Below are 14916 nucleotides of genomic sequence, written 5' to 3' on the forward strand. Positions count from 1 at the left end.
AATTAAAAGTGATAAACCATATGAAGTTTTAGTATAGCACCTGGCACATACCAAGAATTCAATAAATACCTATTTTTTTGTTATTGCAATTGTTATTATCATTAGTACTAAAACATATATAACTGGGCAGCCTGATGTTACCATTTCAAAATGGGAGTAAGAATGATGCTCTCTTTCTAGATAATTGATTAAGGTCTCTGTATTATTAGTAATACCATCATCATCATCACCTTCATAAGCTATGTCTCATTGTTAAATCTAAAGGCTTTTTTAATTAATACTTTTTTATTATAGCTATTCTGTTTTACAGTGACAGTGTCTTATTTATAGAGTATTTTGTCATCTGAATATATCTATATTTGTATCCATTTCTTTTTAAGAAAGTGTAAGATCTTTTATGTTGGGGTGATCATATAGAGACTGGTGATAAAACAAGGATAACATTCTCATGCGTTTCTGCATCAAAGAAGGCCTTCCCAAAATATTTCTGAGTTGGTGTATTAGTTTGCTAGGACTGCCATAATGAAGTATCACAGATCGGGTGGTTTAAACAATTAAAAAAATTTTTTTTCTCATGCTCCTGGAGGCTGGAAGTCTGAGATCAAGGTGTCAGCAGTGTTGGTGTCTTCTGAGGCCTCTCTCCTTGGGCTGTAGATGGCTGTCTTCTCCTTGTGTTTTCATACCATTTTCCCTCTGTGCATGCCCCTATCCAAATTTCCTCTTCTTATAAAGACACTACTCATATTGGTTTAGGATCCAGCCACGTAAACTCCATTTAATTTAATTAACTCTTTAAAGACTCTATCTCCAAATACAGTCACATTTGGAGATACTGGGAGTGGGACTTCAGTATATGAATTTGGGGAGGGAGACACAATTCAGCCCATAATAGTTGGTGAGCTATAAAATGGGAACATGATAATGTCAGTTATATATTGAACTTGGTAGAGCCAAGTCAATGAAGTAATTACTTGGTGATTCTAAAAATATCTACTGTGAAGAGAGTTGGAATTATAATCCTGTATTAGAGAAAACAAGATCACAAAGATACCAGCAGCATGCTCAGGCTGCCTGAGACAAAGACTGGATGAGAACTTCCTGTGCCTGATTCTTAGGCCAACACAATATTCCACCCACTTATTTCCATCTAAACATCAGTGGGGTCATGATGAGTATTCAAAGCAAAGTCAATATCCACTTGACCTTTATAGGAAAATTTCACATAAAATTTTGACTTTTATTTTAGAAACTATTTTAGGATTTCACATATTCATCTCATTTTTATTTATTTATTTTTTTGTTTCTCCAATTGAGTTTATGAAAGCTGTTGATTTTTAAAATATTGTATTGGGTCAGCCCTCACAAATGTAGTAGGCTATATTGTACATTTCAGATTCCTAACAGACTAGGTCTACTACACATATTTGGGAGACAATATCCCAGCACTGCATGCAGTTTGACACCTAAAAGATCCATGCATATTTTAAGTAACTATACATATAAATGTATCTGTATCTATATATACACCCATCATTATATCATTTAAAGGGAAATCATGAAAAGGCAAAGTTTATTTTTAAATTCAGATAATGCAATAATGTATAAAGATGCAGTTAGCATTATCCAATCTTGTAGATAATGTAAAAAATATATTCTCAAAAAATTTACCTCTGCTTCCATTTACAATTTAAATAGGACCATTGAGATGCTTCTGTAGGTAGTATGCATTATTATACAAAAGTGCTTATGATATTAGCAAGGAAGTACATCTTTCCCTTTTTGTTATTATACTGCATTGTATACTTTGTGATAATTCAGTGAGTACTAATTGACAAGATTTAAATTTATAGTCATTTCTTTTATATCAGTTTTATTTCTTTGAGGCTTTTAAGCATAGGATCTATGTTAATCTTCATGGCTAATATCTACATTTATTAAACACTGCCGTTCTTCACTCAAATATTTCTTACTAAGTTTGTATCCTTATTCAATCAGGTATTGAATATGATTCTGTTTGTAAACTCTACTTAGCCACTGGCAATATGGATTATAAAAATACACCCCATAATTTATGCATGCTTATCAAAACCACAGCAAATGTAATCAGAGACAGAAATGTGATAACCACACATATGAAGATGTGGAAGGGCAAACAAACTAAATTAAGGTATTGGTCATTTTTTGTTTTATTTATATCTCTGTTACAGATGCATCAGATAACAACAGGAAGTTTCTAATCATTTTACTGCCCCTGTTTTTTATTTTTTAATTTGAGAATTGTTGGAAAAATTAGAAAGATCTATTGTTTGTAATATACTAATATTTGCTCAGACTGTCAACATATTCACCCAGTGTGTGATTATCCTAGTAGCTGACTAGTTTTTTGAATTGGAGCTTTGCTAAGGAGTCAACACATTTTGGAAATTAAGATGAACTTTATATTACATAAGACTTAATAAGATGAAAACGGCAAGCATGATGGTCAGTTTGGGGGCAGTTGTTGACATTAACTGAATAGAGTCTTTCAATATCAAGATCTAGGATAATAGGATTTCAGGAGACCCTGAGAGCTTAATGGAAAAGAGAAAGTGTGTAGAAGGGGTTCCCCAAACCTCTTTAAATTCCACATGTTGGACTGAAAATCAGTAGCAAACATTTTGTTCAAATTTGCAGTAAAGGAATTAGATTTGAAAGAGCATCTAATATTACTTGCTTCTGTGGTGACAAAAAAAAACCCTTAATGCTCTAGTCTTACTTCCTCATTAAATTATTTTCTTTCCCTTTCTGAGTGAAATTTCCTACTTACATCTCTGAAATTCTTTCCCCAGCTTCTCTTCCATCCCTCTTTGCCATCCGTTTACCACAGTAGGTTTCAAGGATGAGAAGGGAAGGTGAGGGAGAGATGATGGGATTAGGAGGGCATGGTTGAGAGTGGGGATGTGGAAGAATTATTCCTGTTCCTTTATTCCCCACCTGCAACCATCATCTAAACTATTATTTTAAATAATCAGAAGATAAAGTTTGGACTTTAGCAGGTTGTAGGAAAATAAAGAGCAGTGCTTTAGCAACCACAGGTAAGAGAAGTTCAACACTGGATCTTTATCTCACATATTTAGAAGGTAGACTTCTCAAATGCTGCCTGGGAATCCTAAGAATATATACTGAACGCTTAGTGAATATTTCTCTCTTTGATATATATATGTACATACACACACACACACACACACATATATATATATAAAAGTAGAAGTAATTTTTCTGGATGGGAAAAGATACACAAGAGTTCCAGCATTAAGCTCCATGAAGGCAGAAAAAAATGTCTAGTTGCTTCATCCTTCATTCACTCATTCATTCAACAAATAGTCATCAAGATTTAATTATGTGCCAAGAGCTGTGCTTGATGCTGGGCATTCATTTTGAAAGGGGTAAATTTATGTTTTTAAAACACTTTGTCATTGTGTAGCAAGTGGCTTGGAGAGGGGCAGGTGGTGGCGGCTTGGACTTGGTAGATTGTCATACACTTATTGCTATAAGGAAAGCTGGGAAAGCTGAGATGGAGGGAGGTCAGCAAATCAAGAATTCTGTTTTGAACACATTAAGTGTGAATTGCTTGGAGACAGCCAGATGGAAATATCAGAGTGGCAGTCAACATGTACAATCTGGAGCTCAAGGTCTTAGTCCAGAGTAGATATTCAATACATATTGGTTTGCTTCATTAATTATTATTGTAAGGAAGACATGGGCTCAGTATTTCAATTGCCAGAAGAGTAATCCTAGAGTAGATAATCTAATACTTTTAAACCTCTATACCCATCATTCTGATAGCCTTCTTTCACGTCCCAAATTCATTCAGAGACCAGATAGATTGTTAACTACATTCAAGTGAATTATTCTCCCATTGTGATTTCCTCTGGACTGCTGATTTCACAGGTTTGTCTATCTAACATCTCACTAGGCCTCTGACTATATAGTATATTAATTCAGTCCCTATATGTATGGAATTCCAAGTTTATGCCAAGCAACATGCTTGGTGTTAGGTGCATATCTTTGGCTAGTTTTAACATTTCAAGGGACTAGAGCTTAAAAATAAAACAACCAAACAAGAAAAAACGAACCGATGTATGAAATGAATTATTGCCTCTCTATTTCTTTATTGTATTTAAAGTTTTTATAACTGTGGGCTGAGGAATAGAATATCCTAAAATAAGTTTGCCTCTGGACAAAGTTTTTATTCAGGCAATAAAATATTGTTTATTCAGGGTCCTTGTAGTTCTGGGGCAGTGTTAGAGAATAGACAGTAAAAAAAAACATGAACCCTCTCCTCTTATGTTCAACAGAAAACAGCACAGATGGAGCCATAATAAATCATGTAACTAAAGTGTATAACAAACTAAGCCCTTACATGTTTTTATTTCCTGTGATCTTATTTTTTAAATTATACAAACAATATTATGCAGCATTCTCATTGTAAAATTAAAATGCCTAAGTGCATGTTTTTCAAAAATGAATTCATCATCATATCCTTCACTCCCTGCCACCTGTTTCTCAGAGGTAAAAAATGTTGGCAGTTTAGTGAGTTTTTCCTTCAGACTTTTTTCTTTGCATATATGTGTTTTTACTTTCTCATCATAAGTTAGGTTATACTTGTTTTGCTTTTTCCACTTGACAAAATATCTTAGACATTGGGCAGTGTCATTTTTTAAGTGCTGCATAATATCCCAGGGTATAAATATACCATAATTTATTTATTGGTGTGTAATTAAGTTGCTCCCAATTTTTTATTATAATAAGAATGTTTTGGTGAGTATTGTTATAGCATATATCTTAGTTCTCATGTATAAATATCTTTGTAGGATCAATTCTTAGAAATGGAACTTTTAGCTTAAAAATTATGCGTATCCAACTTTTGGTTAATAACTGCCGAATTGTAGCGCTTTCTACAACACAATTCCTATTACAATAGGTCATAGAGGACCACTCAAACCATTAATCAGTAACTATAGAGCAGAGGTCTCAAAGCATCTTCTCTAGACCAGCAGCATCCATATCACCTGGGAACTTATTAGAAGCACAATTTCTTGGGCCCCATCCCTGATGTACTGTGGTAGTCAGAGTTCTCCAGAGCAACCGAACAAACAGGATGTATATATAGATATAGAATGAGATTCATTTTAAGGAATTGGCCCACACAATTATGGAGGCTAGCAAGTCTAAAGATCAGTAGTCAGCAAGCTGGAGACCCAGAAGAGCCAATGTGTAGTTCCAATGCAAAAGCAGGCAGGCTCGAGCCTTAGAAAGAGCTGATATTTCCTTTTGAGTCCAAAGGAAGAAGAAAACTGATGTCTCGCCTGGAATACAGTAAGGCAGAAGGAATTCTCTTACTCAGACTTTTTGTTCTATTCAAGCCTTCAGTTGATTGGACAAGGTCCATCCATATTAGGGAGGGCAATCTGCTTTTACTCTGTCTACCAATTCAAATGTTAGCCTTATCCAGAAACACCTTCACAGACACACCAAGAATAATGTTTGATCAAATATCTGGACACCACAGTCTAATCAAATTGACACATAAAATTAACCATCATGTATACTGAATCAGAACTCTGAGGGTGGGACCTAGCAATCTATTTTAACACTGTCCAGATGATTTTAACATACACCAGAGTCTGAAAACCACTGCTCTAGACTGGGCTTTCTGGCTACTCAGATTCATGCTTGAAGTTATGGGAAAATGCTCTTTAAGAACCCACAACTTGGTTGAATTAGTAATTGATCACGGTAAATGATACCCATCTCATTTGCAAGCTAGATTAGAGAAAGGGCATTGCCATCAGGACCTGCAGGGAGATGGATTTTATTTCTTCTCTGTGCTAGAGCTTTATTAAGATCAGCTTGAGAACCTACAGGTGCTTTCTCTGAAGGACTTTCCTCTTTGTTGTTTTCAGACCTGCAATCTTCCGTAAATATGGACCTGTATTGTGGAGCTGAGCGAGTATGCAGGGCCTTCTCTGCCCTTGTTGATCAGATCACTTTGCCCAACTTGAAGTGAAAAAGAGTCCAGGCTCAAAGGCCCCTTGTGGTGATGACGCAACATGTTTTCAAAATCTGTACTAAAAGAACTAAACCTTCTACCTCTTTCTCAATAGTCTGGCATGAAGCATGAAGAAAATTTTATTTTTTAATGTCTCTACTCATGTGTCTTAGTTCTTCAGAGTAAAGCCTTGGGAGTGAGGAGTGATAGAGGAAAATGGGAAGGAGCCGAGTCAAATCCAGATGTGCTGCATTTCCAATAGAGGCCCCTTCTTTGAAAACATTGGTAGTAATATTCAAGTGTGTGATCTACAGAATTCATGCAACGATCTTCTTCAATATCTGAATTACCGAATTGATGACCTAATTTTCTATCTAGATGCTCCTGCTGGAGAATAGGCTTGGCAAAGAACTAAATACACACACACACACACACACACATATGTGCATACCAGACACACACTTGAGTGCATGCAGATATGGTGAGATCTGAATGAACTCTGTGGATTGTACCAATGTCAATCTTCTGGTTGTGTTATTGTACTATAGTTATGCAAGATGTTACTATGGAGGGAAACTGGATGAAGGGTATACAGGATGTCTCTGTATTATCTCTTACAACGTATATGAATGAGCAATTATCTCAAAATAAATTTATTTTAAAAACATGAATGTTTCTCACTAAAACCCCACATTTATTGAATTTGGCCAAAGTACTTGTGTGCCTCCATCCTCTGTATGTATGATTAGGGTATAGATGCTTAACTTAATAATGTCCAAAGTAGTAGCCAACATTTTTTGACTGTGAGAGCACTTAGCTTCTAAGCGCCATGTATGTATTAATACTAATTTAAACTTCACAACAAACCTGGTAAGAAGATATCTCTTTTTATGAGACAACTGAGACATAAAGAGGGTCAGTAACTTGTCCAAAGTCGTTTGGTCACTACTTGACAAAGATGAGATTGGAACCCAGCTCCTAAGCCTGTACTCTAACCACTGCTTGCACTTTCTCTAAATAAATATTGTTATGGTTCCATTGTTTCACCTGTTTTTTTTTTTGGTTTTTTTTGTTGTTTGTTTGTTTTTTGTGGTATGCGGGCCTCTCACCTCTGTGGCCCCTCCTGTTGCGGAGCACAGGCTCCGGACGCGCAGCAGCCATGGCTCACGGGCCCAGCCCCTCTGCAGCATGTGGGATCTTCCTGGACTGGGACACGAACCCATGTCCCCTGCATCGGCAGGAGGACTCTCAACCACTGCGCCACCAGGGAAGCCCTCACCTGTTTTCTTGATGTGCAGTCCCTATTACATTCAGTGAGGCTCTGGGCTATGATTTATATGATCCATAACTTCTAGTAATGTTTCCAGAGTGAAATAATGTCCAACTGGGTAGGATTAAGACTAGGTTACCCCTGTTCAATCTCATCCTGATCTTTTTGAATTTGCTTTTCAGCCTATCATGAATTTTTTATTTTGGTTTTGTTGTTCAACATATTCACTCTCCTTCTTACTTCATTCCAGCTTGTTCCTTACAAGTTTGGTAAGTATGCCCCAGAGCACTGTTCAGCAAACTACAGCCCACAGGCCAAATCTGCCCGCTGCCAGTTTTGTGCAGGCTGTGAAATTATTACATTTAAAAAATAATAATTGAAAAAATCAGATGAGGAGTAATATTTTGTAACAGTTGGACATGACATGGAGTCAAATTTCAGTGTCTGTGAGCAAAGTTTTAAAATTGGAACACCACCGTGCTCATGTATTTACATATTATCTACAGCTGCTTTAATTCTACAAAGACAGAACTGATTAGTTACTCCAGAGACTGGATGGCCCACAAAGCATCAGAAAAAATTGGCAGCCCCTTGTGTAGTACCAAGGTGTGGGAGGAGCAAGGGGCAGGCATCTCTTCAGCGATTTATAAGAGGTAATGAGTTTACATAATGGTTTTTAAGAATATGATGCAAGACATTAGAGAAAGTAGCACAGAAGCAAAACCATGAGCCTCTGTAGAAATGGTAGTCAAAGAGTGGCAGCTTTTAATGTGCTTATTCTTCTAATCAAGTTAAAGCTGAGGCTGGACCCCCTCCCCTGTTCCTCCCCCAGACTTGCTTCCCCTATTGTTGAGATTTGGCTAATCTTCAGATGCAGCTGTGTCTTCTAATAATAACCCTTTGGATAAGATTTTTCACTTAAGGAGGGCCATAAACCTTCAGTGAAAACACTTACTGAGGCTTCCTTTGGACCTGGGAAAAGCAAGTGAAATGCTAACATATCTGAAATTCAAACTGGTTGTCAACCATCAGTTATAATAGAATGATTGGAGAGATGAGCATAATTAGAGATAAAAATAGCATTGTGTCTGGAACTCAAATATATTTGTTAATTGGACTTCTTTGCTATGAACCTCATTCAAGCCTGGGCATTTTGAGAGCAAATATTTTTATGGGATCTTTTCTCATAATGCTCTTCATTTGATTTTTAGTTTTCTTTTCATTGTAAATTGTAACCAGTTATAATCTTAATATTTAATCCAATAGAAAATATGCTGAGAAAAAATTTATACCTACTGCTATTTTATTAGAGTTTGGATTATCATTAATGGTAACATTAAATATTGAAATAAAAAGACTCCAATAACATTACTTGGGGTCGAGAGCTTTTATTAATTTTGTTTCTATTAGAAGAATGCTTTATTCACCAGTTTTGTGTTTTGTTTTTTGCTTCACTCAGTTCAAAATATTCAAAAATATTCTTTCAAACAAAATTCAGGTAATTACCACCAATAACTGGTAATTAATAAATATAGTCTCTTATATGCCTGTGCATAAGCAATCCAGCGGTTAATATTTCAAAGTCATGCAGTGTATTCAAGTTAAATGTGTGGCACTCTAGTTCATTAACAATGTCAAGCATCCCAAAACAATGATCAAGATGAATACAAAGAATCTGAGTAGCACGATCCCCTACTCATCTTTGGAAGCTATTTTAACTGTTTCAGACAGTGGGATGATCTGGCAGTAATGTTGCCATTTGAAGGAACATGCTAGCGTCCTAAAAGGATGAAACTAAGTACTCTGAGAGAATGTGGCTTAAGAGTTGTCTCTGGATGCTCCCACCATTCCAAGTAAATAAATGATCAGTAGTCAAGAAAAAAATATATATATATTTATATTCCAATATGTGCATTAGCTCTGAGGTTCGATTTATTTTCTCTTTATTTCCAGGCTACTGGTCACTTTTCCAATGAACTTAGACCCACTCCTATGTGCATGCCTGTTTATCAAGTCTTCAATCAACTCTTTCTTCTTTAAGGAAGGGATTCTTGGTGGCTGAGGATATACACCTGAAAGTAGAGAAAAGCAACTAGTCATTAGGTCACCAAAGTATTTTCAGGCTAATTATCAATGACTTGGTTTTTAAAAGAATGTTTGCTGTTTCTGCCACTCAGCTATTAATATTCTGTATAAATTTATTGCAGAGGTGTATTTGAAATTTTTATTTATGCAAAACTTTGTGTCCTATGAAGTTTAATTATATAATATGAATTAAGTAGATTATAATAAATACATTTCCTATTTGATTAATATGTATTAAAAAATATTTTTCTGACTAAAAAAGTAAAAAATTGTCATCATATAATTTTAATATAAAAATATAAAGAAAAATGTTTAAACCACCTATAATATAATCTTCCAGAGAGAACCATAGTTTTACACATACATACTTTATACCATAATTTAGTTTACCATTACCCTGTTATGGGACATTTAGATTATTTCCAATTTTCTGTTGCTATAAATAATATTGCAGTGAAGAGCCTTATACTGCAAAATTGGCTACAGCTCTGAATGATTCTTTAGAATAGATTTCTAGATTGGTAATTTCTGAATATGTTGCTTACAAAATTTCTCAGAGTGAGTAAAGTAGAAAATCAAGCATTTGTGAATCTAACATATTTCTGAAGCATTGTTTTCTCTTCTGCTTAATGTTTAAAAAATAAGCATTATGAACATTTGCCAGCTAGTTAGACACTGACTACAGACATCATCAAATTATAAATCTAAATTTTAACTTTCACGTCACGGAGGAAAGCAAAGACTCACAATTTTTCTAGACCATCCAAACTGCCAGGCTCAGGCAGGCAAGTTTTTCTGTTCCTCTCAGGGGCAGAGCAAGATTTGTTGAAGGAAGAGATCATCATTTTTGACACAAACAAAGATATACTTCAAAATCCTTTCATTTGTATTGAAGCCTTTACTAACCCTTGTGTTCACCTCAACTCTGTTATTTTCTATTTGGGAGATATTATCAGCCTACACTTTTCCTAAATCAATTTCTCTCTCTCTCTCTCTCTCTCTCTCTCTCTCTCTCTCTCTGCCTTCACAGAATCCATCATAATTTAGTGGTGAAGCCTGGGTATACCCTCTTCAGCCTTCTGACTATTTTGGCATTCAGCCGTTAGCTTGTGTCTTTCTAGACAAAATAACAATGCTCTTTTGTGTCTTCTCAAACGATGATATCTTTGGCCCTCAGAATTTTTGGAATTCTCATTTCTGGATCACCTCTGTTTCTGCTTATTAAAGTTATAAACCACCACAATGTCTAGGTCATCACTCAGCTCAGTAAGCTGTCCTTGGAGTAAAGCTCTTCCAGAGTCTTTCTGTAGTTAAATCCATACTTTTCATACATTTATTGTTTATAAAATCACAGAACTTCAGAACACAGAATGTGAAGAGACTTTAAGGGCTTTCTAATTCTTTGATATCCCTCGTTTTCAGATGAAGAAACTAAGAGCTAAATAAGTCAATTAACTTGCCCAAGGTTACATAGCTATTTGATATCTCTTGTTTTCATATTTGCTGATGCAATATTAACAAATATATTAACATACAAAGTTATATAGGAGTTTTGTGTTTTTAATAAGGCATGATTCATTGCAACATTTCTCAAGTGAATTTAAACTATTTAACTTGAAGACATCAAAATAGCAAGAACCTTTCCGGGTATTATGTAGACACTTACTTTAGTTTTTCCCTTCTGCTCTGATGATGTGATTTCCCTGAGAACTATGGAGACAAACACCTCTTCACCCTCACCCCCATCCCAACCTAGTAGAATATTAATTCCCCGGGGACAAAAAAAAAAATTAGTGAAGAATCTGTGCAGGTACATCCAGAGCCCAGTTGAGCCACTGGAGATTTAATCAAGCCTCTTGAGATGAAATCTCCATGTTCCTGAAACTAACTTTCAGACAGGGTGTCTTCTTGACCCAAGACCCTCTTTGACTGATTATACAATAGGAATGGAAAGTCTTATTTCCTGGTCTGCAACAATTGTTTATGTCAAACATTAAAATAACTTCAATAAAGTGAAATGTTTACCCCTAATATTTGCAAAGCAACTCCTAGTAAAGTTTGCAGACCAGCTGGGTCAATAGCAACTCTGTAGCAAGATGAAGGAAGTGACTTCCAAACCTGAAGACAAATCTACCTTCAAAAAAAAAAAAAAAAATAGAAATGCCATATTGGGCTTCTCTGGTGGCACAGTGGTTGAGAGTCCACCTGCCGATGCAGGGGACACGGGTTCGTGCCCCCATCCAGGAAGATCCCACATGCCGTGGAGCGGCTAAGCCCGTGAGCCATGGCCACTGAGCCTGCGCGTCCAGAGCCTGTGCTCTGCAACGGGAGAGGCCACAACAGTGAGAGGCCCGCGTACCGCAAAAATAAAATAAAATAAGATAAAACAAAAAAAAGAAATGCCATGTTGAAGTATGCTCAGAAAATTACATGTAGTCTCAGACTATTATAGTAGCCTGTTGCAAGCAAGCAAACTGAAAGCTGTTTTTGAGATTATATATATGGTAATTTTAATATACAAATTATATAATATAATTAATTTAATTAATTATATTATATAATTATAGATAATTATTTTCCTGTTAAGTTGAACACAAATATTATTTTCATTTATTCTATAGATACTTAAAGTAATTCAAAGTGAGTGCAAAATACAAAAACAAGAAATAGTGGTAGTAATTTGAATACCACTGTTAAGTAGAGTAAGAATGGAAAAAAGAGCCTACAGTACAGATGAAGAAAATATACAGCCTTTACTGTTGCTGATGCCTGGGAAGTCTCTGTTCAAAATATTTTTAAAATATTGGTAACCAACATTTAAAGATAGTCATTTTGTATTTCTGCTTTAGTAGCTAAGCTGCTAAAAGAATATTTCCTCTAAAAAAGGAAATTGGTTTAAGTGACAATAACACTTGCCAAAATAATAAATTTATCTATAAATAATTGTGGTGGATTATCTATCTGGCTTTATGGATCAGCTAATAATATTTTTTGTTACTGAGGTTAAAACAAACTAGATATTTAAAGGTTCTACAATATCTTGGGGAAAGATTGATCTATAACTATTACTGTTAATTGCTATTTTAATAGATTTTTTACAGGAACATATAGCAGTTCTCACAATCAAATGTACAATTGCAAAAATTATTTATGCTTCAGTTTTCCACTAGTGCATAAATAGTTACTACCACCCAAACAGCCATTGCTGCAAGCTTTAGAAGCACATTGGTTGAAACAACACCAAAAAAGGAACAAAAACAGTATGAATAAGGCTGTTATTCTCAGCTTACAGTGATTTATTCACCCTCCTTCTAATTCTATAAGGATATTTTTTCTAGTGCCCCTGGAGAAGACTGCATTTGAATACCATATTTACTTCAGTGAAAAATCTCTAAATTTGTAGGAAGTTCCAGATTTCTAAAAATTAATTACTCAGCTTGCTGGAAGTTAATTACTTATTTGCAATTTGTTCAAAACAACAAGGAAGAGTGAATTTGCAAGCCAGCTGATTTTTCTACCATTTATCCATCAACTAAGTAAGTACATCTCAAGGAGTCCTTCCCATTTACATGAAAGCAATTAGTTTTTGTTTCTGTTTTTGTTTTTCTATTTAAAAGGGGCAAGAGCTTGTGTGCTGTGAGCCTTCCCCAGGCTTATATTCAAATCTTCCCAATTCCATAGCAAGTGAACACAGGTTATGACTACCAATGTTCAGCCTAACTGAAAAAAATAATGCTAATTTGGGGGCATCCCTTTATACCTTGATATTGTATTTTAGGGATCATGTCTTTTCCTACTTTTCTTTCTGATTCTTCTTTGCTGCTGTTGAAGTATGAAGATGAAGACAATATGTTGATAAAAACAGCTACTGCAAATTACAAAAGGAAGTGCTATCTATCTTCCTATCACTTGCGTGCTCTTTGGGCTCACCCCCGAGGAGGCTATGTGTGGCAATGGATTCCCCTAAAGCCATTTCCCTCTTCCTCACAATTCAGCACATTCATACTTGATTGATCCTTTCAAAAGACATGGGACCTGGGGTTGACCACCTTTTTTTCTCCCTGTGTGCTGTGGATGCACTGCTGAGATCTTCTCTTCCTCTCCAGCCAATTGCCTCCTTCCTAAGCCATGGTTTCTGGAGAGGACACAGTCCACATAGATGTCCCAGAAGAGTTGGGCCAGATCCCAAAACAGTGCCCCATGCTGCAAGTTCTCAGATGACTTCAGGTAGATCATAAAATCCCAGAAACCTGAAACAGTGTTGGAAATTCGAGGCTTCCACATTTCTAGGAGGAGTACTGAAGAAGATTCCCAGCACTGAGGATCAGCTTGGTTAAAAGCCAGCAGATCTGTCTGGCTGTGACAGAAGAAAGGAGACACACAGCACATTCCCACAATGAGCAGGGAGCAGGTGAGACTCCAGGGGCGGTAGATCCCTCCTCTGTTCCCAGGATCGGCCATGGCCTTGAAACTGCACAAGATGGAAATATTTCATATGAGTTCCTGCTTGTGCTCCACTCAGTAAAGAAAATAATTATGCCTTTAAGAACCTTGGTGCCAGCAAAGGAAACATACCATCATCTCTGGGAAAAGTCCTATCCTACCTCCCATCTCACAAGCCCCATTCTATCTAAAATGATGCATTGTCAAGCCAGGTAGTACAAAACCAAGATGTTTAGATTAAGAAAGATTTATTCCTAAGATGTGCTTTTGTAAGATAAATAAGTAAACTTGTTTTTCCCTAGTACAGAGAAATATAGTTTAAAAGAGTATTAAGTGAAATTTTTCAGTCTTGCTACATGGCTTTCATTATTCTATAATTGCATAATTTCGCCTAGCTATCCTGAACCAGGACTCCCATGCAATTAAGAATTTGAACATATTTTACCCTTGGATGCTTTCCTATTATGGTTCCTTTTATTATTAAAAAAAGGTATAAGAATTGTAAAATGTTATAAATAAAAATAAACACAAGATAGTGTGATAAAAGTATGGGAACCAAGGTATATTCAACCCATTAGAGTAGAATTAATAAACATTTTACAAACACCTGAAATGTTCTGCAATTCTGACATAATTTTCATAAAGAGGATCTTTTCTCATTTTTCTCATCTTGCTGTAAATCTCAAGAATTTTAACAAAAATTATTTGTCTCTCATCCAGCTTTTCTGGCTTTCATAGCCGGTTGCAATAAAACCAAGACATCCATATACACTTTGAAATTATTATGTTACACTTCAGACAAATCCAATGAGAAATGATGTACTTAAAATAATAACAAACTGGGCTTCCCTGGTGGCGCAGTGGTTGAGAGTCCGCCTGCCGATGCAGGGGACACGGGTTCGTGCCCCGGTCCGGGAAGAATCCACATGCCACGGAGCACCGCAAAAATAATAATAATAATAATAAACAAACCAAATTTTTTCCCAGATAAAAAGGTTTACCTGAATCTTCACGAATGTATATGGTATACAAAATGTATATTACACTTAAACAACTCTAGTGTAAAGAAAAAGCAGGAGGGCATATA

At 35.8% G+C, this 14916-nt stretch overlaps 2 protein-coding genes across 2 annotated transcripts in view; one reads left to right on the top strand and one right to left on the bottom strand.

The window, feature by feature from the left end:
* DYTN (dystrotelin) overlaps positions 1 to 6049 on the top strand; it is a gene marked incomplete at both ends in the record, with an annotated part of 49962 nt that extends 43913 nt beyond the window's left edge. Inside the window, one exon of the mRNA XM_079710677.1 lies at positions 5946 to 6049. Coding sequence (XP_079566803.1) covers positions 5946 to 6049 — 104 coding nt within the window. The remainder of the gene's footprint in view (positions 1 to 5945) is intronic.
* A 3184-nt stretch (positions 6050 to 9233) lies between these two features.
* FAM237A (family with sequence similarity 237 member A) lies at positions 9234 to 13847 on the bottom strand (the record flags this gene model as incomplete). Its single annotated transcript, XM_079710135.1, has 2 exons — positions 9234 to 9373; positions 13436 to 13847. The coding sequence occupies 2 exons, from the start codon at positions 13845 to 13847 to the stop codon at positions 9234 to 9236; spliced, it is 552 nt and encodes a 183-aa protein (XP_079566261.1).
* Between the last annotated feature and the right edge of the window lie 1069 nt (positions 13848 to 14916).

This window comes from Hyperoodon ampullatus, assembly GCF_949752795.1.
Source record: "Hyperoodon ampullatus genome assembly, chromosome: 8".
NCBI classification, from domain to species: Eukaryota; Metazoa; Chordata; class Mammalia; order Artiodactyla; family Ziphiidae; genus Hyperoodon; species Hyperoodon ampullatus.